The following is a 24,588-nucleotide window of genomic DNA, read 5'->3' as shown; positions in this document are numbered from 1 at the left end:
TCATGAGGGGCGGCTGGGTGGTTCAGTCAGTTAAGCGTGTGACTTTGGCTCAGGTCATGATCTCGTGGTTCGTGGGTTCGAGCCCTATGTCGGGCTCTGTGCTAACAGCTCAGAGTCTGAAGCCTGTTTCAGATTCTGCGTCTCCCTCTCTCTGCCCCTCCCCCACTCACGCTGTCTGTCTGTCTGTCTCTCTCTCAAACATAAATAAATGTTAAAACAAATTTTAAAAAGATAATGTATAGAAACCAATTTGACAAAAATTATATTTTATATATATTTATAATAATATTATGATATATATAATATATATAGATGATATTATATTATATAGATATAGATATAGATATAGATAGATGAGAATCAAGAGTCATGATACAAGAGGCTCCCAGAGAAGGCACTAGAGCCAGAGAAAGTAGCAGTTTCCCCCTTCCACCCCCAAGACCACTGGAGCTATGACCACTGTAACCAAATCTTCACTTACTCCTAAGAAAGCACAGATTCCTGGGGCTCCTGGCAGGCTCAGTCTGTAGAACACATGACTTTTGATCTTGGGGTCATGAGTTCAAGCCCCACATTGGGTGTGGAGCCTACTTAAAAAAATAGAACTCTTAAAAAACAAAAAACAAGCAAGCAGAAATTCTCACCAGGACAGAGGAAGTATATCCAAATCTCTAATTCTAAATAGACAAGATTCCCTTGGAAAAAATAAGAACAGTCAAAAATCATGAAACGACTGAGGAAAACCAGCAGAAGAGTCATTGAACTACAAGTCAGTGAACAACCTCCTGATGAAACAGTTAATCAGGAAAGAAAAGAACTTTAAAATACGATAGTTGGTATACTAAAGGGAATTCAAGATGCTATCACATCTACAGAGATAAAAACCATTTTAATAAAAAAGAAACAGAGTTCTTGGAAATTAAAAGCATGATTGCTGGAATAAAAAAATATTTCGACAGGGGTGCCTGGCTGGCTCAGTCGGTAGAGCATGTGACTCTTGATCTCAGGGTTGTGAGTTCAAGCCCACACTGGGCATGGAACTTAAAAAAAAATTATGTAAAAAAAATTTCAACAGATGGACTGAAGAGCAGAACGGGTATGGATGAAGGTCAAATTAGTGAACAGAGTGACCTCAGGGTGGCCTCAGGTAGAATTAGTGAGATAGGCTGGTCTCCCACATTCAATGGATAAAGCCAAAGCAGAGATGGACCATGGAGGCTAGAGGCACGCTTTTAGAAATTGCCTACCGTAAATCCCAGAAAGAATATACGTGAAAAGAATTGAGAGAATGAAATAATCAAAGAATCAAAAGGAAAAAAATGTCTCTGCCAAAGAAAGGCTCAAATCACAAAATAAAAGGGTCCATTGAGTACTAGGTAAGAATAATGAAAAACTACATCCGCATGACATTTCTGAATTCCAAGGGGAAGGAGAAAAATCCCGAAAATTCGTGGTGGGGGGGTGGGAGGGTCAGGGAGACGCGTCACCTAGAAGGAGCTGATCACCAAATTAGCCTGGGGTTCTCATCTGCAACACTAAAGCTAGACGGCTAAATTTCAAGGGAAAATTCCGGCCCCCGATAAACTACCTTTTAATCATTTTGATTTCAGAATTCTATACTCAGTTAATCTACAATCGAATTTTGAAAGCAAAATCAAGACACAGTTGGACGTGCAAACATTCAGAAAGTTGACCATCCAGTAAAACTTTCTGAAAGACATGCTCAAAGATGTACCAGAAGAAGTTTAAAGAAGGCGGGGGGGGGGGGGGGGGGGGGGGGGGGGGGGGGAGGAAGACCTAGGGCGTAAAAAAAAGCAAAGAAACCGAGTAAACTTGTAGCTAAGTGCATTGCAAAATCAGAGAATAAAGTGTTTATATTTTGAAGGTTGAACAATTTGCCAAGGTCAGTGATCTGGGTTTCACCGTCAGCTGCTCTTTATCACACAAAATCTGTCGTGGGCTTCCTCCGCAATTGTGTTTGTCGATGCTGGGCGTGCCCTTCTTCTCCTTAGGGCTGTGGGTGGCTGCGCAGGGTCCTGGGGCTGATCCTGGGTCCGGAAATGGGCTGTCAGCAGGCTTCCTTTCCGGGTTTGTGGAACAAACAGACCGACAGCTGAGGCTTCCTCAAGTGAAGCAGGTGACTCTGTGGGGGCCTGCCACATGTGTGTGTGTGACAGACTGGGTGACAGAGCCCCAGTCTCACCGAGGTCAAGGGGAGGATGGACAAATACTGGAATGTGAACTTCAGTCTGTTAGAGGGTCTGGAGTTGGTTCCCAAATCCACATCTGCTCCTCCAGCTTCTGCTGGTGGGATCATGGGGCGTCTGAGCCCCATTGGAGAGCAAGTGCCGGTGGGAGGTGAGAGGGAAGGGCATTGCTCTGCCAGGGGCCTTCCCTGCTTTCCTGAGCCATCTCTTCCCACCCATGTTTTGTTTTGTTTTGTTTTTAAATATTTCTTTATTTTGGGGGAGAGCGCAAGCAGGGGGAGGGGCAGAGAGAGGGGGACAGAGGATCCGAAGCAGGCTTCGTGCTGACAGGCTGACCGCAATGAGCCGGGAGATCATGACCTGAGCTGAAGTCAGAGGCTCAACTGACTGAGCCACCCAGGTGTCCCATGGTTTTTTGTTTTGTTTTGTTTTGTTTTTTTCTTTAAGTACAATTTGGAATGGATAATCTTCCAAGGTTTTACTTTTTTAAACGTTTATTTATTTATTTTGACAGATAGAGAGTGGGGCAGTAAAAGGGGGGGGGGGGGTAGAGAGAGAATCCCAAGCAGGCTCTGCGCAGTCAGCACAGAGCCCGATGCAGGGCTCCGACTCATGAACTGTGAGCTCATGACCTGAGCAGAGTCAAAGCTTAACCTGCTGGTCCACGAGGCGCCCCCCAACCCATGCTTATTTTGCTTTTGTAAGAACACTGGCGTTTTGGGTGGGCTGTGGATCTGATAGCCCTGGTTCCAGCCCACCCGTGTGCAGCAGCAAATAATGTATTTGCTACCCAAGTTCCACAAACGAACTCCAGGCTGAGTGTATGGTTTGTGTGCCTGTTTGGAGGGAGGGAGAGACATGTTAGAGAGGGCAGAATAATCCTGGTGTTCCTTACATGGCAACGAGGGGTCTGGGAGTCCCCGAGCATCCAAGAAGGAGAAGTCTAGAAGTCTACCTTTGCTTGACTTAGAGACAGTCAGCAGCAGGGGCATTTCTCCAGAGACAGGTCCCTGTTATCAGTCTCTACACATCTGCTTGAGATGACACCTCTGTTCTGGGAAGGTCAATGTGGCTCCTTTCAAGGTCAAGGTGGCCTTCTGGTGTTCTCAGATGTCTTGTCAGCTAGGGTAGCTGTGTGTGGATGTACAGTGGGGTGATATAGAGGGATTCACTTTTATCTGCTTCTTTTATTTATTTTTTAAAGTTTATTTTGAGAGAGAGAGAGAGCACATGCGTGCATGTGCATTGTGGGGCGAGGGCAGAGAGAGAATCCCAAGCAGGCTCCTTGCTGTCAGGGTAGAGCCCAACTCAGGGCTTGAACCCATGAACCATGGGATCATGACCTGAGCCGAAATCAAGAGCCAGACTGAGCCACCCAGGTGTCCCCACTTTTATCTGTTTCAAACACAATTTTCAATCAGCATAATTTAAAATGTTAAACAAAATTCAGGCAAGTAAATTTGAAGATTTAATTGGCTTCATTAAGTGATTCATGAATTGGGCAGCATCCCATCTAGCAAGTCCAGAAGAACTCTGAGGACTTGCACAAAATGGAAGGGTTTTATGGGAAGGAGGGCGGGGCAAGAAAGTTATTAGTAAAAGGACAGGATTGTCTCAGGCAAGGTTGCTTTTTTTTTTTATGTTATATTTATTTATTTTGAGAGAGAGAGAGCATGAGAAGGGGAGGGGCAGAGAGAGAATCCCAAGCAGGCTTCACACTGTCAGCTGCAGAGCCCAGTGCGGGGCTCGAACTCATGAAAGGAGAAACCATGCCCTGAGTGGAAACCAAGAGTCAGATGTTCAACTGGCTGAGCCACCCAGGCACCCCAAAGTCACTTTTCCTTAGGGGAAAGAGCAAGGGATCTTATCATGCAGATGACCTCATCTTCCTTTGGAGGTGGAGAGGGCTCATGCTACAGATTCATTGGCTCTTCTGGGAAAATTCCTGACTGACCCATTGAGACTACATTTTGGGGGGAGGTTGAAACTGCAATTAGATTAGGTATTAAGCTCCCGCTTGGGGAGTTGGCCCACGGGACACCCTTTTGGGCATGTGGTTTTCTTTTCTTCAAACATTAGAATCATTCCTGTTAATGCAAACTTCAAGCAAGAAGTTCAGTGCCAGAGTATATCAAACTCATTACAATAGGATATTTAAGCCATTCCTAAAACAAGCCTATAAGCACTTCACTTAACATTTGCAAACGTGCTGGTGGTGTTCCCAAGCCAAACTGTAGGAAAAGCTAGTACATCCCTTCTGGTCAGTCAAGCAAGGGATGTTTCCAGAAGAGTTCCAGAATATTTGGTACCCAGCCTCCCTGTCCCCTTCTCCTTCTGGCTTTGTACCCAGAGGAGCATCCACTGGGCAAACCCCAAACTTTACATTGGAAGCAGACATAGCGAAGGGGAGCCTGAGGAAAAACCCTAGAGATGGTGGACCGGTGTTCCCTTTCTATTTGCCTGTCTTCCTCCTTCCCACACCCTGGCTGTTTCCCAGTCCACTCAGGAGTCTCTTGGGATCCCATCCACTTATGTCTGTGGGGGGATGGGGCTTTTCCAGGGAGCTTTCCTATAATTCTAATCCCACATAGAGTTACCAGGATCCCAAACTGATTTGGAAAGGCCTACGTGTTAGCTCTTGTCTGGTAAAATAAAGAGAAAAACTGGCATCTAATTTTTTTTTTGCCACTGACTTAAAAAAAAAAAAGATTTTAATCATTTTGAAATGTACAGTTCAGTGTTCGCATTGCTGTGCACCCATATCCACCATCAGCCACAGAACTGTTTTCATCTTGTAAAACCGAAACTCTCTACCCATTAAACACAAATTCCCTGTTCCCCTCTACCCTCAACCCCGGGCAACTACCCTTTTACTTTTGGTCTCTAGAAATGTGGCTAGAGTACCTCGTATGAATGAAATCATACAATATTCATCCCTATAAAAGTGGCCTATTTCACTTAGCATTGTGTCATCAAGATTCATTGATTTTTTTTTTATTTAAAAAAAAAATTTTTTTTTTCAACGTTTATTTATTTTTGGGACAGAGAGAGACAGAGCATGAACGGGGGAGGGGCAGAGAGAGAGGGAGACACAGAATCGGAAACAGGCTCCAGGCTCTGAGCCATCAGCCCAGAGCCTGACGCGGGGCTTGAACTCACGGATGGCGAGATCGTGACCTGGCTGAAGTCGGACGCTTAACCGACTGCGCCACCCAGGCGCCCCATGATTCATTGATATTGAGGCACATGTCAGAGTTTTCTTCCTTTTTAAGACTGAGCGATATTCCATTGTATGAATATACGACATTTTGTTTCTCCATGGATATTTGGGTTGTCTCAACCCTTTAGCTATTGTGAATAATGATGCTTGAACATGGTGTACAAGTTGTCGTTGAATGTTTCAATTGTGCAGCAAGATACATTAAAGATAGACTTCAAAATTTCTTAACTTTGGTGATGGAGACAGGATCAAATTAGCAATTCTAGAACTATCAGAAACTTCTTTCCTGTGCTTCCAAAGAGTAGAGTAATTTTGTCCTGGAAGGAGTCCCTTTAAGAAGCTCTCTTCATCTTGTATGCCTGTTTGAGGTCCCTTAAAAACACTTCAGATATTGGTCAGTAGTCTCCATATTTTAGCTGTGATTCAAGCATTTTGTCTAACTATACAAGGGCCCTCTGATGAGTAAATTACTATAAAAGTCCTTTTAAAAAATGAAGTTTAAAATGATTTTTTGGGGTGCCTGGCTGGCTCAGTCGGTAGAGCATGTGACTGTCCATCTTGGGGTTGTTAGAGCCCCACGTTGGATGTAGAGATAACTTAAAAATAAACTCTTTAAAAAATAAAACGGTTTTTTTTTTTAAGTGTGGAAATTGACAGTGTTTTGGAGAGCCAGGTAGCTGGGATTTGGGAAGCCTGAAGCCTAAAGCAGGAGCTGATGGTGGTGAGCAGCCTGTATGCAGCATGTACACAGATGAGGAGAATAAAATGCTTTGATTTGGTAAGAAGTGTACTCTCCATCTTTTTCAACAATTTCTACATAGTGATTCTCAATTGAATCTTAAAACATTATAAAATCTGCACATTATATTAATATGTACAAATAATAACTTGAAGTTATTAAATTATTACCTATAATTAAAATTTTTAATAATTTTTATAAATTTTTTTATAATTAAAAAAATTTTTTAAATTTTTATAATTTTTTTATAATTTAATTTTTTTAAAATGGTATGTATTTTTATTTTTTTCACCCTACCTCCTATCTCTTTTGGTGGATATTTTTGTGGAGATCATGTGGCAAATGTAACCCAATACATTCCTCAAAGCTATCTGGTTTGTTATCTCATCCTTTCTTGTTTGAAAGCATTGTTGCATATTTAATTGTGTGTGTGTGTGTATGTGTATGTGTGTGTGTGTGTGTGTGTGTGTGTGTGTGTATCTTTGACCACTTTACTAGGGTTTGGGAAGGTGGGGGAGAGAGAACTTTCAGGGCTTATAATGCCATCTTGAAACCAAAAGTCAAAAGGTTTTTTTTTTTTTTTAAATGTTTTTATTTATTTTTGAGAGAGAGAGAGTGTGAGCAGGAGAGGGTCACAGAGAGAGAGAGGGACACACAGAATCCAAAGCAGGCTCCAGGCTCTGAGCTGTCAGCACAGAGCCTGACAAAAACCTACAAACCTTGAAGTCGGATGCTTAACCGACTGAGCCACCCAGGCGTCCCAAAAGTCAAAAGGTTTTTGATGAAGTTATAAAAATCTAGATATGGACAAAAAGAGCTCTCTCTAAATTTCTTTAAGAAGGTGTTGCGTGTTGGCTATGTTCTCTTAAAAGCAGAATATTTTTCTTAAGCTAAATATTTTCTCAGCAATAATCCTACTGCTGCAAATTTAATGCTAGTTTAATATTCTGTTTTAATTCTAGTGACACATATCGACCAGGAGATTATTTTCATTTTGTGATTCCATGAACTCACTTTTGGGTAAGAAGTAATTCTTTTTATGAAAAAAATATTTGCTTGAAAGCAACAAAATGAGCCAACAAAATAACTGATGGGAGCCACAAATCTAATGTGGAATATGAATGACATGGATTGTGCTAGTATAAACTTTTCAAAATATTAAAAACACGAATCACATAAATATAAAAAGAAAACCTAAGATTTTATTCAACTAATTAATTCATGAGGGACTGAGCGAGATGTTGACTTCAAAGGAGAACTAGTGGGGCGCCTGGGTGGCTCAGTAGGTTCAGCCCCTGATTTTGGCTCAGGTCATGATCCCACAGTGCAGTTTGTGAGTTCCAGTCCCACATTGGCCTCTGTGCTGACAGCTCAGAGTCTGGAGCCTGCTTGGATCCTGCGTCTCCCTCTCTCTGCCCCTCCCCCACTTACACACTGTCTCTCTCTCAAAAGTAAATAAACATTAAAAAAAAAAATATTTTTTAAAGGCCAACTAGTAAGATATCAAGGTTCAGAGGAAAATTTGAAGAATTTATGTGTATGTATATGTATACACACACACACACACACACACACACACATATATATATATATATATATATATATATATGTCTGTTAGGTGTGATGAGATGAACCTAGTCAATAGAAAGTCTACCTAATAGAATTAGGTAACATCTGGAAAGGTTACAACACCCAACACCTCACTGAAAAGACCCAGTAAACTTGCCCATTTCCAAGTTTTGTACTATTTTTCCTGATATCATCAATTAATAAATATACGTATACATACAGACACATATACACAAATATATTTAATTGTATTTATTTACTCTGCAGAAGGACATGGCAGAGAAGAAGTATAGGTTGGTTTAAAAAGGTCATAAATGAGTGTATTTTTGTGGAAGCAATTACATGATTTCAAAGTTCACGAAGAGTTAACCTTAGCAGAACTTTTGTCTCAATTATAGAGGGCAGACCACAGTATCCCCACTGCCCATCTACTACTCCCCAAAGCATGCTCTTATCTTTGCTTCACAAAAAAATAATTAGCAAGAAAGCCTGCTGCAAAAGAGCCTAGGCAGTTTATTTTTAACTACTTCTTTTTAAGGCTACACAACAAGTTTGGCCCTTATATGGGTGTGTTCATGGGTGGTTAGATTTAGAGCAGGCTCATGGAAGAGAAAGCACGTGAAGATATGGGTTTAGGAGTGGGGGGCCCTGCTCTTGGACAGGCATAACAAGCTCGAAGCCTTCAAACTGGAACTTATTTCCCCCACCCTGCAGCCTCTCCCTACCCCAACTTGCCAATATTCCCTTTGGGTCTCAGTCTCAGTGACTCCCACCACCATCATCAACCCAGCTGCCCAAACCAGAAATTTAGGCGACATCTGTGAATTTCTCTTTCCTTTTCCTTCACATTCTACTGGTCACAAAATCCAGTGGATTCCACCCAATACCACTCTGATTTGCCACTTCTCATTGCCAATACCCTGCTCCTGGACTTGTCCTCTCATGCCTGGATTCCTGCAGCAGCCCCAGGCTGGTCTGCCCGCCTCCCTTGTCCCAGTCCCACAGAGCAGACATGGGAGCCTTTCCTGATGAGGTCACTCTCTGCTTAAAACCCTGTTACAGCTTCTGAGCAACCTCCTTTCCTTGGTTTATGAGGTCGATTTTATCTCTGCAGCTTTAATGCCTCTCTCCAACCATCTGTTCCTACTCTAAGGAGGTCCTCCCCATTTCTAGAATACACTCTCAAGTCCCTGTGTCTCAGCATTTGCCCATCTTACCGCTTGGATTCCCCTCCCACATCCTTTTCAGCCTTAGCTTACTTCCTCAAGAAGCCTTCCGACGCCCCAGGCTGAATATCCTGGGTGCAGTAGGAACTCCTGTTAGCTCCTCCCCCACCACAGCTCGGTTGCCTGGTGTAATCTTGTCACCTGGTTGTTTGCCGCGCTTCTGTGGATTGGGTACTTGGCTTCTTGCCCTCTCATCTTGCCCTTGGAGTGCCAGCCACTTCACCCCAGGTCTCTTTTCCCCTCCTCGAAGATTCCCGCTCCTTCTGCCTCTCACCCCTCTTCCGCTGCCACCCGGGGTGCCACCCTGATCCCCAGGCAGGTTCAGATCTCCAGTTCGTTTCCTATGCTTGAAGCACGGCAGACGTTTCCTCCTGGCACGGTCCGGGACTCTAGGGTCAGCTATGTCATTGTGTGCTGGATATCTGTTCCCAATTGCGGAACCTCCGCGCGGACCGTGTCTCTCTGACCGCTGTGTTCCCCGGGCCACCTCGCGCCAGGCGCGCAGCAGGTGCACGGGGAAGTGAGGGGCGCGTAGCAAACGAACGTCTGGCGGGCGCGCAGAGCGCGCAGGCCACGCGGTGGGGGGAGGGCCCGCGCCCTCCTCGGGACCCCGCGGCGCTCTCCGCGCTCTGCGCGGCGCCGGAAGCGGCCGGCCGGCCCCCTCCCCGCGGCGCCCGCCGCCTTATCTCGGCGCCTCGGGGCCGCGGGAGGAGTCGCGGGCGCGCCAGGAGGGACGCGGCGGCGGCGGCGGCGGCATGGGCCGGGGGCCCCGGGGCGCGGGCCGCCCGCCTCGCCGCCTGCTGCCGCTCCTGCTGCTGCTCGGCCTGGCCCGTGGCGCGAGCGGAGCGCGGGGCGCCGACGGTGAGTGCAGGCAAGGGACGGGCAAGGCGCAGGGGCGCCGGCTGGGTGCCTCGCTGGGCCCTCGACGACGCCAGGCGCGCCCCGGACGCTTCCCCGCCCCCAGGCCGGGCGGGCGCAGTGCCGGGGCGTGGAGCGCAGGCGGGGCCCCCTCCGGCCGTTGGGGCTCGGGAAGGCGGGCGCACGGACGGAGGAGGGGCTCCCCGCCCTCGCCTCGGGCCGCCGGGGGGCGGGGGTTGGGGGGGGGAACCTGTCGCAGACTGCCTCGCCCTCGGCGCCCGGGGACCTGGGGCGAGGCGGGGGTAGGCGGGAGCGCGAGCCCCTGGGGAGAGCCGCGCCCGGTGTGGAAGGGCGCGGAAGGGCGTTCCGGCTGCACTGTCACGCTTCCTGCCCTGCTGTAGCTTTTGCACGACAAATTCTTTGCCCCAAGCAATTTTCTTTCTGCCTTTTAATTTTTTTTTCACCTTAATGAAGACCCAGATGCTAATGTGGTGAGAAAGAAGTGCAAGGAAGTTTACAGGAATAAAGCATTCCTTAACCAAGTCATTCATCCAACACATGGGCCTTGAATAGTTTCCCTGTGCAGGATGTGATGTCCTTGCGCTGGCCCTCGTTGAGTTCGTATTCTGGAGGCCACAGACAAGCAAGTCAACCATTTCCAGACAATTGAAACGTATTGTCACATGTGGTGCGAGTTACACAAGAGGATTCGAACCCTTAAGGGCGGTGGTATTTACCCAAGTAACAGTAACGGAAGGCAGACTGCCCTAAGTGCTCCGAGAAGGTGTAGGTGGTCAGAGGAGAGAAAGATTAATTCTAGCTTGGGGAATCTGGTGGCATCATGGATGAGAGGACTGTTGAACTGGGCAAACAAGGCTTGGTAATATTTGGGTATGTGAAGATGAGGGAAAAGGCGTTCCAGCTCATAGCAGAGGGTACTGTCAGCTCTCCATAAATACGTATAGAACGAATGAATTCTGCATGGAAGGGACAATGTGAGGATTCACACGGAGGTGTAAAAGCATGGGGCCTGTGATTTCAGTCTGACTGGAATGTAGAAGATGGGTGGGAAATTGAGGTGGAAAAGCAGATTGAATTCAGCAGAAGCCTGAGCACCTTAACTGGCAGACCCAGGGATTTAGACTTAGCTGTTCCTGGGTGCTGGGAAGCCATTGGAAGTAATTGGAGGTTTCCGTACAGGGAGTGACATAAAAAGTGAGAATAACAAAACCCTCCAGCTTTCTTAGTAAAACCATTCATCCTAAGGTGGAAGGGAACTTCCATGAAGGGAGATATGGGGAGATTTTGTGGCTCCGACTCCTGTTCCCCCAAATTCTCTTCACCTTTTTACTTTTACTACAACTTTTACTATCACTGGTGGACATTTCTCTTGATGGCTTAACCTTCTGGGATGGCCATTTTGGTACATCAGGTATTCTGGTAGGCTTTCTAACTTCCTTCCCGGACTTGGTGCACGTGGCAGAGTGCAGACAAACTTGTAGATGCTTGGGGCCAATTTCAGAACCTGTGTGAAGATTCTCTAGCCTAGGAAATGCTCCAGCGTGGTCCCATCAAGTGACTGGGCTAAGACAGTGGAACAAAATTACTACCTAAGGTCATCCTTAAAGGCTACTATTGGGTGAGTTTCGGGAAATGGAAGTCAGGGTTGCCCCGCTGAGCCTCCTCTCCCTATGTAGGCATCCTTCTTCATTTCCAAACGTGAGGAATCTGGTTTTATCAAGGGCATGTTTCCTTCCAGTGGACAATGTGGGGCATGACTGGAGGCTTAGAGGCACTGAGGAAGTTGTAATAGCTGGCCTGGAATTTCTGAGGACTGGCCCCACTGTAAAGACAGCAGGAGAAGGAGACTGAATGGAGATAAATGAAGTAGAAATGGAATGGAAGGACCTAACAGACATTAAGGTGCAAGGGAACAGAAGAGAAAGGGGACACTAAGGTTTGGGGACTGCGTGAACTTACATACATGGTTCTGTAGGAGGAGGAAGAAGGTTTGGGAAGAAAGATAAGTCATTTTGGATTCCTGAATTTGAGGTGATGTTAGGGCTTCTGGAGAGGTTGAACTCAATAGGGCGTTAAGACTGTGGATGATAGGTGTGTGCCAGTGATGGAGACTTGGTGGTTAGTTGAAGCCTTGAGGTTAACAAGAGTAGAGCAGTGAGGCTGAGAGCTAGATGCAGAGAGCTCGAGGAAGTGTGGAGACATCCGTTGGCTCTTAAAGATTTTCTTCAAAGGGGGGCACCTGGGTGGCTCAGTCGGTTAAGTGTCCGACTTCGGCTCAGGTCATGATCTCACAGCTCACGGGTTTGAACCCTGTGTCAGGCTCTGTGCTGATAGCTCAGAGCCTGGGGCCTGCTTTGGATTCTGTGTCTCCCTCTCTCTCTGCCCCTCCCCCACTCATGCTGTGTGTCTCTCTCTCAAAAATAAATAAACACTTAAAAAAAGTAGAAAAAAAGGATACGCTTCAAAGAAATTAGAAGGAGGGGTGTCTGGCTGGCTCAGTGGGAGGAGCATGCGACTCTCAATCTTGGGTTGTGAGTTTGAGACCCACATGGCGTGTAGAGATTACTTAAATAAATAAAACTTAAAAAAAAAAAAGAAGAAGGAAAGAGAAGATAGCATTCGGCTGGCTGGTGGTGGTAAAGAAGACACAAGCACGTTTTAGAATGAAGGGTATCATTCCGTAGAGAGGGAGACACTGAAAATTAAAAAATAAATGAGGTATTTAATGGAGCATGTCAAAAAGCAAAATTGGGCTACAAGTGGGAAAGCTTAGTCTCTGAGAGGGGAGGGAGGGAGAAGAATGGAGAACTGCCCTTCCCTCCTCCCGAGTTGTCTACTTAGTGAGTGCTATTCATATTTCAAAACCAGCCCAGTTGTCTTCCCCCTACCCCCCCCCGCCCCAAGTTGTCCAGTTCCCTTGCAGCACCAGCGGTACCCTGCCTGTCCCTGTGTACCATACTTGTATGGGATACTCTCACAATTGTGTACATATTTATATGGTACCCTTACTCTACACACTGATACCATATTGCAGTGTAGTTGTTTACTAGACTAAGAGCTCCGTGTGAGTAGAGATCGTGGCCTGTATTAGGAGTTTGGGATGAAAGTAAACGAAGCCCACCCAAATGAGAACAGGCGAGGGCTCTTTATATAGAGTTTGCTACTATAGCAGGAGAGTCAGCCGGCATCACTTACATTTATCAGACTCAAAAACTGGCAGAGGTGTATAAAAGCTTGATAGTGGATCAAAGGGGAAGGGGAAGGCTTCCTGTTGGCATGGAGAAGCTGGCGGTGGCTTTACTAACAGCAGGCGTTGTTTGTGATTGGTTACGGGAGTATATTTGGCTTTCTCTGATTGGTCCTAAGTTTGAAGTGAGGGCAACAGTTAGGGGAGCCGGTTGTTATTGATTAAATCCTGACCAATTTGGGACTTACAGCTACAGAGGTTGTGGTTTGACTTCCTGGACTGATGGCTGCAGATTGTGGGTCAGCGTTCTATTTTTGTATATGGTCTGGCCATTGTCTGTTTATAGATTCAGTCTCTCATTGGTTACATGTGCTGAATTACATTGAATTGTTATCCAAGGTGCTTTGGGGAAGAAAGAGTGGAGGAGCTCTATTCAGAGGGCCCTAGTGTGAGGGAAGTGTGAGTTGCACAGTTGGGAGAGCAGGAGGGTGTTGGTGGGTGGGTGGGGTGCCAAGCCCAGGGGAGGGAAGGTTAGGAATGGGCTAGGATGGGAACCAGTCAGTCCTGTTTCTCTCCCTTCTCTGGCAGGGCTCTGAGGCGGGAGTGGCAGGGGCCTTGTTGGCTCAGGACTGGCTGGGGTTCGAAAGGCCAGAAGGAGGACAGGCAGAGGCCTTGAGAATCTAGAGGGAACACTGGGGCAGAGGCCTGAGGAAATTGTTCTTGCTTTGTAAAGTGCACATGATGTCACTAATCATGCATTTCATAGGCCTCTTATTCACTCTGTCATCCTGAGTCAGAGCAGCATAGTCACTCTTCAGCCCGGGGGTGGTGGTTGGGGGGGGGTGGAGAGAAATGGTTGAGGGAGGGAGGGAGTTGTTTTGGAATGATTTACAGTTGCTCAAGGTAAGGGAGCCGAATTCGAGCTGATGAAGAAGATCCTCCCTGTAGCCTGTCTTCCATCTCCAGGGACCTGACCCTGGGCACGTCTTCAGCCTTCCGGTCAAATCCTAAAATGGGTTCCCCATTCTCTGTAGCCCCAGGTAGCAAGTGGCCTATGGGCAGAGGAGACAGGGGAAATGAATTGCATGGATTAAAAAGAAGTTTTCCATCTGGTTGACAGTGTGAGTCAGGTGTGAGGCAACGCTTAGTGGGTGACATGCTGGATGTCAACCGAGGGTGTGGCCTCGATGAAGCGCTCCTTAACTCAAAACCTTTGAAATTGGGGCACTTAGGATTGGTTCCTGGTCTGTAGGCCACATGTGGGGGGCCCCACCGTGAGCTGGTGTTGGTCAAACAGGAAAGGGGACACAAGAGGGCAAAAGGGCAAAAGGAAGCTGAGGGCCCTATAACCATTTTCCACAGGGAAAGACTGCAGGTTCCTGATGTGGAATGTCAGTCCTGGGTTGGGGTGGGGAGGAGAAATGTATGGTGGTCCACATTGTCCTGCGAGGATCGCTTTGCCCGAGAGGAGAGTGCACTCTGTCCTGGGGGATTTTAAAGCAGAGGCTATGGTTTTGTTTTGTTTTGTTTTGTTTTGTTTTGTTTTGTTTTTTGGGGATGTGGAAAGGAGAGAATTTGAGGTTTCTCAAGTTCCATTCATTTCAGGAATTTGATGCAGTCCTTTAAGAGCAATGCAATTTTGGGGTGCCTGGGTGGCTCAGTCAGTTAATCCTCCGACTTCGGCTCAGGTCATGAGTCCAAGCCCCACATCAGGCTCTCTGCTGACAGTGCAGAGCCTGCTTTGGATTCTTTCTCCCCCTCTATCTCTGCCCTTCCCCTGATTTCTCTCTCCTCTCTTTCTCAATAAATAAAATAAACTTAGGGGTGCCTGGGTGGCTCAGTCGGCTCAGTGTCCAGCTTTGGCTCAGGTCATGATCCCACTGTTTGTGAGTTCAAACCCCACATCAGGCTCTGTGCTGACAGCTCAGAGCCTGGAGCCTGCTTCAGATTCTCTCTGCCCCTCTCTCTGCTCCCTCTCTGTCTTTCGCTCTCAAAAATAAACATTAAAAAAAAAGAAAGGAAGGAAGAAAAAGAGCAGTTTTACATAATGTGGAAGACTTGGGAATGCTCTTCCAGAGTTTTAGCTGGATGTTTTAGTTTTAAGCTTGTTTCCTCAGGTCATTTGCAGTGTTTCCACATATGGCCACAAGTATATCCTGAGAGACAGGATCTCATGAAGCTTGTGCAGTGCATTTGTTTGGTATGACTGTGAATAGCTGGGGATTAGATTAAGATTTAAATGGAAGCACTCCATTTGTGATTTTAAACTACCTTCTTCCCTTGGCAGTGGACACAATCTCTTCATTGTGTTGTCAGAGCCCATGTGCTGTTACTTCATTTAAATCGTTGCTTGCATATCGAAATACAGAGCAAGGGCGCCTAGGTGGCTCTGTTGGTTAAGTGTTAGACTCTTGATTTTGGCTCACATCTTGATCTCACGGTTTGAGAGTTCAAGCCCTATGTTGGGCTCATGCTAATAGCATGGAACCTGCTTGGGATTCTCTCTCTCTCTCTCTCTCTCTCTCTCTCTCAAAATAAATCAACTTAAAAAAAGGAAAGAAATACAGAGCGAGAATGTCTTGCTCAGGCTGCCACCCTCCATACCATCCTGAGGTTTGGTCTACTTGGTGCTTAGAGGAGAGGAGGGGGTGGTGAGCAGGGCTGAAAGGGTGAGGACGCTGAACACTTCCAAGGTCTGAGTCAGGTGTTACCCAGAAGGCCGGAAGGATTTGGAGAAGACAGAGGGGGTGATTATGTAAATTAAGGTATTATGGATCCTAGAATATCAACCCCATGAATAGGTAGGCATCTGTCCACACAAAGATACTGCTTTGGGTTTTTGCACAAGTGCAGTTTTCCATCACCCTCTTCATTAGTATAATTGGGAGTTGGCTAGCTGTCACTATTTTCATTTATTCATTAACGGAATTGTTGAGTGGTGGTTATAATAGCATCTAACATATTCTAATTGCTTTACGTATATTAACTCATTTATTCTTTATTCCTCACAACAGCCATATGAGGTGGGCTTTTATTATTCTCACATTCAGAATTACAGGAAACTGAGGCACAGAGACCTCTCAAGGATTACACAGCCAGCAAGTGGCATAATGTCTCTTCCCCCTGCTCTTAACCACTGTGCCAAATAGCAGGCACTGCATCTTGCATGACCTGTTTCTAACAATAATTGCAACATCAACGGAAAGAGGCATAAATATTCATGTAAATTAGCCCTTTGTTTAGTGCTTTAGAGTTCATACAGCATTTATATTTTTCATTTAGTCATCGTGACACAATTCCATCTCACAGATTAAAACTGGAGGACTGACAGTTTAATTTGCCTGAGATCACCTAACCAGGGAGCAAGAGAGAAGTCCTCCAGTCTAGGTGGAGACACCAAAAGCTGTCTCGTTCTCTCACTGTTGAATGTGATTTTAGCTGGCTTAGTTGATAAGGAGTGCTGAAGGGAAGTGAATGTAGGTCGTCCTTGCTGGGGGCACAATAATAGTAACAAAAAGGGCTTAGCCTTTTTGTCTGTCTAGACCTTAGAGTCCCCATTGTCTCTGCCAGTAATTCTAGGTATCCCTAGGGTGGGGGATGGGGGTCCCTCACCTCCATACGAGTGCCCTTGGTTACTGCATGGCCGCCACCTCTTCATGACAGAATTAAGTCATCCTTGGTATGGATGTGAAGCTGCTTCCCTACACCTCCTCCCCCCCACCCCACTTCCCCTCATGCAAAGGCATGGCAGTCTTTCTGTTGGCCTGGAGAATTCCCATTCCTTGGGAATATCTCTGTCACCTTGTCCACCTATGCTGTGCATCAGTTTAGACTTGGTGAAAGAGATCTTCAGTGTTGCCTTTTCTTTCCTCAGGATTCTGACCCAAGTCCATGAGGTTGAACCAGACTTGCAGTGCTGTTAGTGTGGTGGACCACACTAGGAGCTCCACCCAGGAGCTTCTTAGAAATGCAGATTCTCAGGCCCCACCCCATACCTACTGAATGAGAATGTCTGGGGATTCTGGTGTTCCCCGCCTCCCCACCTCCCACCTGGGGATTCTGTTTTAACAAGCTGTCCCAGGTCGGGTGACCAGCTGTCTTGGTTTGGACCTTAATGAGGTGTTTTCTGGGTCATAGGATTTGTAGTATTAAAACCGGGATGAAGGGGTCACTCCACCTCTATGTGATTCTTAACTGAGCTACAGGCCGGTGAACAGTGGAACTGTTGTGTGCTCAGATGTGGCCCTCCCCGCCCTGTCTTTTCTCCCGCCCTTGGATTAGAGTTGTGCTTCCTGCCCCTTTCTTTAGGATAAGTTGTTTTCCGCTGCCCCCCAAGAGGCTACTTAGTTCCTCAAGCAATTAGAACTCAGAAGCTGCTGTGTAAGGCCCTACAGACTAGGTTAATTATGGCTGAATAACAAGATTTAGCTGAAGTCCTTCTTCCTCTGGAAGCTGCTTTCCCTTCTGCAGGTAGTCTGAGAAGCCTTTGGTAGCCTCGTGTATGTCTTGTCTTTTTTTTTTTTTTTTTTTTCCTTTTTTTTGAGACACAGAGAGACAGAGCCTGAGCAGGGGAGGGGCAGAGAGAGAGGGAGACACAGAATCGGAAGCAGGCTCCAGGCTCTGAGCTGTCAGCACAGAGTCCAATGCGGGGCTCGAACTCACAAACTGAGATCATGACCTGAACCAGAGTTGGATGCTTAATCGACTGAGCCACCCAGGTGCCTCTACATGTTGTCTTCTTTGCTGGTATGGGGAACAGACATTTATTGAACCAAACATGCCAAGTACTGTCCTTTTGGGGTTATACTTCGCTAAATTATTCCTAGTGGATCATTAAGATAGGTACCCTAATGATGGGGTTTTGGGGTGGTCGGGGTTCGGAGTCGACGGCCAAGAAAGAATTCTTGAAGACATCTTTGGTGCAAAAAGGTGATTTTATTAAACTACGGGGACAGGATATGTGGGCAGAAAGAGCTGCACTGGGGTTGTGAAGAGTGACTATATACCTTCAGGTTAGGAAGAGGTTAGGGACAGCATAAGTCTCTAAGGTATTTTGGAAACAAGGTTTCCAGGACCTTGAGGGGCTAACTGTTGTTAGGAAAACGTCATTTAGTATTGCTTAGTAAAACCTCAGTCATGAGACACTTGAGATACATATCAGGGGCCACATATTTGGAGTATAATTGCCAACAAATACTTGGGGGTTAAAGATAAAGGATGTTTGCAAAGGAATTTTTATGTGTTTAAGGAGACTCAGGATCCTGGGGAGGGGGGGCAGTCAGGATAATGTTAAGCCAAGGTTCTCTTTTGCCTCTAGCAAAGTGTCATCATTGAGGCAGCTGAGCTCCTACAGGGAGGTCACTCTGCCTGTTTCAAGGACTTGTCATTGGGCTGTAGGCAGTAAGGGAATTTAATTTTTCATTTGCCTTTGTTTCCCACATTATCATGGCAAGCACTTAAACTCCCTTACCTCTTGATGAGGCTGATATTAGGGTTCCAGGAACGTAAACTGAAGGAGACTCCTGGCTTGCAGGATTGTGATCTTTTTCAGTCAACCATTTTCCTTTCCTTTCCTTTCCTTTCCTTTCCTTTCCTTTGTTGTTGGCCAGCCAGGAGTGTCTGAGGAATATCACACACATCCCACCTAGGGGATGGGGCACGGGATGCTGTTAGTTTATACTTTGCCCTCACCTTGCCTTATGTTCCCTCATCACTAAGGGTGAAGTCTCAGATGATTAGGGAGGGGGCAAGGACTTTGGAGCCCACTTAAACTCTTCTGCTCAAAATGTGGTTCCCCTGGGAGCTTGTGAGAACTGCAAACTATAGGGCCCCACCCAGACAAGCTGAATCAGAGCCTGCAGTTTAACATTGTGTGTCCCCAGGTGATTTGAATGCTCTTTAAAATTTGAAAAGCCCAAAGCCCTTGTTTTACAGAAGAAAAAACTGAGATCCAGAGAGGTTCAATGATTTGTTAAAGGTCATACAATGAATCAGACTCAGCTAGATTTAGGATTCAATTTGGAGTCTCAGGTCCAGTGCTTCCTTCCCCCTGCCCCCCCACCCCCCCACCCCTATCTGACTGCCTTCTTATAAGGCCTTATTTTGTCTGGTTCTGTTTATTGAATGAACTTGAACTTAATTCAATTTATTTAAAAAACTTTACATTCTGTCCTTCACTAATTCAGACTGGACTTCCTTTAATTTATCTGAGTGGGTGGCACTACTTTATTTCTTAATTTGTGTGTGTGTGTTTATTAGATTCAATCAAGGATTGAATGAAATAATCCTTTTCTATCTGATACAAGTTTCTGGAACTGGATGTATAAAAATGCTTCCATGTTTATAAAGACAAATATTCCATATAAGAAAAAAACTCAGACATTTTGTCATTTTGTTGTTGGTTTCATTAATATGGTATTTATTTCTGTTATTGCACAATACATACACAGAAGAATGTTCATCATTATATGGTTGATCACAGTGGATTTGTGGACTTGACCAGGATCCATTTTTTCAAAAGTATTTCCAGAATTTTGGTTGTGTGTGGTTATGAATTGAGTGTCCTACAGCACTGTTTAAAAATGTTATATGTTAAAATGGTTACATATATTTACCTGATGGACATTTAGGTATGGGGATGCATTCTCACTTCAGCTCTGCCTGTTGCCCCTATAATCCGGAGCCTCTCTGGTCCATTTCTCCAGGTTGCACAACTCTGTTCTATTCCAGGGTTAGCGAGGGCAACTGGGTATCCCATACTCCTTATCTGTATTTACACCTAGTTCCTTCACTTTGAGCCTGTCCCTTACTCCTGCCTTCTAAAGTGCTCAGTGGCCCCAATTCCTGAGCCTTTTGGGGTCAGCTCTTAGTTCCTCTTCTCAGGACATTCCCGTATGTCCATCTCTTCCATCTTATGAAATATTGTTGACATCCTCATTTGCCATCATCTTGTCTGCCAAAGTTTATGCCTTTCTGGTCCTAGATGTCATTCGGGGGGGGGGGGGGCTTTAAGAATGTATTAAATCTGCAGTGTTCAATTGGAAAGTCATTTGTAATAGAAAAACCTTTAAAAAATGTTTATTTTAAAAAGAGAGAGAGAGAGAGAATGAGTGAGAGAAGGGCAGAGCAGGGGGACAGAGGATCCAAAGCAGGCTCTGTGCTGCCAGCAGTGAGCCTGGCGTAGGTCTTGAACTCATGAACTATAAGGTCATGACCTGAGCCAAGGTCGGATGCCCAACTTACTGAGCCACCCAGGTACCCCTGTAATAAAAAAACTTTTATGTGTATTTTCTTACAAGCTCTTTTTTATTCCTAATGTTGTGTGTTTGCATATGCTTTTTTTCTCTCACCAATTTCACTGAGTTATGACTACCAGTCTTTATGATGCACTGAGTTTGGGGAAAGGTTTTTTTTTTGTTTGTTTGTTTGTTTTTTTTTTTTGTTTTTTTTTTTTTTTATCCCAATGAATTTGAATATAGTTTTTTTCTTTCTTTTTTAAAAGATCTTATTTTTCAGTAATCTCTAAACCCATTGTGGGGCTTGAACCCACAACTCTGAGATCAAGAGTTGCATGTTCCACTGACTAAGCCAGCCAGGCGCCCCTGATTTCTTCTTTACTAATTCCTCACCCTCTCCCCAGATAAACCTCTATTTTCTTTTAGGAATTTATTTTCCCCCTGAATTTTTTGCATTAAAATTCTAAGGTGTGTGTGTGTGTGTGTGTGTGTGTGTGTGTGTGTGTGTTTCCTGGCTGGCTGCTTTCTTTCTCTCTTTGAAAGTACCAAACCATGAAAAACCCAAAAGTTTCTGGAGTAAATACCTTCTTATATCTAGTATTAAACATTCAATTTTGCTATCCTCTTAGTCCTGAGAATTTTTTAAGAGACTGTTCTGCAGTTCCCAAGTAGGTTTTTTAGGGGGGACACTCATCTTTTGTTTTATTTTGTAGTCTTATCACATGGTTACATGGTAGTCAGATAGAATGTCCTCTACAATCTCTACTTTTTTTTGCACCTTGTTGCATTTTTTTGTAATGGTCTGGGATATAACACATTTTGTAAATATTCCGTGGTTAATTTCATATCCCTTAGTGATAAGCAGTGGTTTGTCTCATTTCTGTGTTATATTTGTTTTAAAAGAAAAAGCAGGCATGGTTAATGAGCAGTACAGATCTTCCTGAATTTATGATTGCATTACATCCTAACTTGAAAATCTCCTAAGTCAAAAATGCATTTCATACTCCTAACCTATCAAACATTGTAGCTTAGCCATGCCTACCGTAAACTCGCCCAAAACAAGTTTGCCTACAGTTGGGCAAAATCACTTAACTATTTTATACTGAAATGTTGAATATCTCATGTAATTTATTGAATACCATACTGAAAATGATAAGCAGCATGGCCGTGTGGGTGCAGAATGGTTCCTGAGCATATGGGTTGTTTACCTTTCTGAGTGCTCTGCTGACTGGGAGCCGCAGCTGGCTGTCACTGCCCAACATCATGACAGAGGGTCACTGTGTATCACTGGCCTGGGGAAAGATAAAAATTCAAAGTGTGTTTTCTACTGAATGTGTATCACTTTTGCTCCATTGTAAAGCTGAAAAGTTGTAAGGTGAACCATCGTAAGTCAGGGATTGTCTGTCCTTGGAAATCTCCCTGTCTCAGTTGCTTAGAGCAACCTGAGGGCTAAGTCTTTATTAGCTGGGTGGTAATGGGGCCAAGGCTAAGATGGAATTTCATGCTCAAAGACTGTCCTCATTAGGCCACTCCTGAAATTACAGACACTCGGAGGACAACGTGATATCCCACATAGCCTCAGGTAGAAATTCTTGATCTCGGGGCATATATGGATTATGGTCTGGTAGATTTGTGTGTGTGTGTGTGTGTGTGTGTGTGTGTGTGTGTGTGTTAGCCTCACGCATTTTTGCTGCCTATGTGAGTAATTGGGATCTGGTCATCTGGCTGGGACCTGGCTATTATCTCAATGGCACTTTTTTTCTAAGTTTATTTATTTTGAGAGAGAGAGCAAGAGTGAGGGAGGGGCAGAGAGAGAGGTGAGGAGAGATAGGATTCCAAACAGGGTCTGCACTGACAGCACGGAGCCACACGTGGGGCTTGAACTCACGAACTGTGAGATCATGACCTGAGCCAAAATCAAGAGTTTGACTCTTTTTTTTTTTTTTTTTTTTTTCAACGTTTATTTATTTTTGGGACAGAGAGAGACAGAGCATGAACGGGGGAGGGGCAGAGAGAGAGGGAGACACAGAATCGGAAACAGGCTCCAGGCTCTGAGCCATCAGCCCACAGCCCGACGCGGGGCTTGAACTCACGGATCGCGAGATCGTGATCTGGCTGAAGTCGGAGGCTTAACCGACTGCGCCACCCAGGCGCCCCAAGAGTTTGACTCTTAACCGACTGAACCACCCAGGTGCCCCTCAATGACATTTTAAACACATTTATTTTTTTCCCTAAAAGAAAAAATGATAGGGTAATAGATGAGTTCTTCTGCCTTCCACTTGCTCTTTGAGTTGTAGCAAGTAGGATTACAGGTTCCTTTATCCATTTGGTCAATAAAAGTATATTGAATGTTTTTATACTGTGCCATGATGATATGTGGGCAAATGACATAATCCCTGTCCTTGAGGAGCTCATTAATAAAATGCAGCTGGGAAGCCAGAGCTGGAACAGTGTATAATAACAAATTTACATGGTGGATGTGGGAATTTACAAGGGTTAGTGGAGCACAGAGGAAGATACATTTAATCTTCCCCAAGAACGGAGGAATGGGGAAGACCCCAGGGAGAATGTAATGTTTAAGGGGTGTCTTGAGACAGGAATGGGTGCAAGCTGGAGAGAGAAGGTGGGATAGGCATTTTAGTTGAAGGACAAACCGTGACTACAGCATGAAGTAGGACAGTGGATAGAATGGGTGGGAAAAAGGGGTCGTTGGCCTCCTGCCTAGAGAATACTGTGTGTGGTTTGGGTTTGGAAACAGTGAGGCTTGGAGGGATTAGCTTAGAGTCGGACTGTTAAGGGCTTTGATTGCCAGGTAGAGATATTTGCACTTTACTCTGTGGTCAGTGAGTAGCTGTTTTGTTGCAGGTTTTTAAGGATGGGTCAGATCTATCTTTTATAATTTTGCAATTCAAATTTTGGTTTTTCATTGTAAATGTCTACTACCCAAAATAGGACTGAAGTTTTCTTTTCCTAGGGCACCTGGGTGGCTCAGTCGGATAAACGTCCGACTTCTGCTCAGGTCATGATCTTACTGCTCAGGTCATGATCTCACGGCTCATGGGTTCGAGCCTCATGTGGGTCTCTGACAGCCCAGAGCCTGGAGTCTGCTTCGGATTCTGTGTCTCCCTCTCTCTGCCCCTCCCCCACCCATGCTCTGTCTCTGTGTCTCAAAAAATATGTGGAAGTTTTCTTTTCCTGAAATATACAATTTATGATTCAGGTTTAGATGTCTGTGCCACTTGCCACAAACATGCTACCTGCGAGCAAACAGAAGGAATGAAGATGTGTATTTGCAAGTACGGATTTGTGGGCAATGGGAGGACTCACTGCGTTGGTAAGTTCTGAATCCCGGGTCCAGATGAAAAGTTGAATCAACTAATAAGATTCTCTAGTATTAAAGAGCTTATTACTTCCTTGTGGGGAAAATGTTGTTTTGTTCACGTGTTTTTCTTACAGGAAGTTTTGTCTGTTATAATACTCCTTTCCTTTAGTGTTTCCCCAAACCCCTTTCTTTAGCATTTCCAAGGACATATCTTTCAATGTTAGAGGGTTGTTGAACTTGAATCTCTGGCAACTCTCTGACCTAACACAAATTTGAAATGTTTCAAGTCTTGAGTTTAACTTAACTTGAGTGAATGTTGTATTCCTAAATTTCTCCTGGTTGTTTTGGTGCAAAACGATGAGTATTAGTACCCTGAGGAAAAACAAAATACAATTGCCTATTGGACTTCTTGGCTAATTGGTGAAATACTGTTGCTTAGAGTCTTATGACTACCAGAATCCATCCTCCAGATTTTTTATAGTTGTAGCCCTTTGGGGTCTTGGGTGTCTTAAAGGAATACAAAGACCTTTAGTCTAGAAGTGTCTAAGATTATTTTTTGCTTCATGGTGTCCACTGTGCCATGAGAGTCGGGCGATATCCAGGTTCAAGCCCAACTCAGAGAGAGGGAGAACCTCACAGCATATTTATAATAGTGAATGTTGGGAGAACACAGTTTTCTCCCAGGAACCTTATTACGTGCAGTACAAATATTGATAGTTGTGCACTGGCAGTGTATACAACCTTGTTGTGATATCTTTGGGTTTTTTCTACCTAAAGAAAAATAATAATTCTGAGTTCCAAAAGTCATATTCTACTTCAAAGATAACACGCTTTCATAGTCACACATCACTGCCCATTCCTGCAGACTGGAATGGTGTCACCTTTGACCCTCTTTCTTTGGGATTCTGTCCGGAGAATCATGGCTGCCTTGCAGTCTGAGGCTCCTGACGCATTTCCCCCACCCCTCTCCTCTGGCAGATGGCTGGCAGGGGCTTGGAAATGAG

The 24,588-nt window shown here is 45.1% G+C and overlaps 1 protein-coding gene across 2 annotated transcripts in view; it reads left to right on the top strand.

Moving 5' to 3' along the window:
- Window positions 1-9,672: 9,672 nt before the first annotated feature.
- The window catches only part of SUSD1 (sushi domain containing 1), a 251,374-nt gene continuing 236,458 nt past the window's right edge, over window positions 9,673-24,588 (top strand). Inside the window, exons 1-2 of one of the 2 annotated variants that reach the window (XM_043565904.1) lie at window positions 9,673-9,822; window positions 23,483-23,596. In XM_043565904.1, the coding sequence (XP_043421839.1) occupies window positions 9,717-9,822; window positions 23,483-23,596 (220 nt within the window). In that variant the 5' untranslated portion in view covers window positions 9,673-9,716. The remainder of the gene's footprint in view (window positions 9,823-23,482; window positions 23,597-24,588) is intronic. The other variant, XM_043565905.1, reaches the window with a different exon arrangement.

Source organism: Prionailurus bengalensis, chromosome D4, assembly GCF_016509475.1.
Source record: "Prionailurus bengalensis isolate Pbe53 chromosome D4, Fcat_Pben_1.1_paternal_pri, whole genome shotgun sequence".
Taxonomy (NCBI): domain Eukaryota; kingdom Metazoa; phylum Chordata; class Mammalia; order Carnivora; family Felidae; genus Prionailurus; species Prionailurus bengalensis.
Note: the sequence above shows the minus strand (reverse complement) of the source record. Positions and strands in the feature narration are given on the sequence as shown.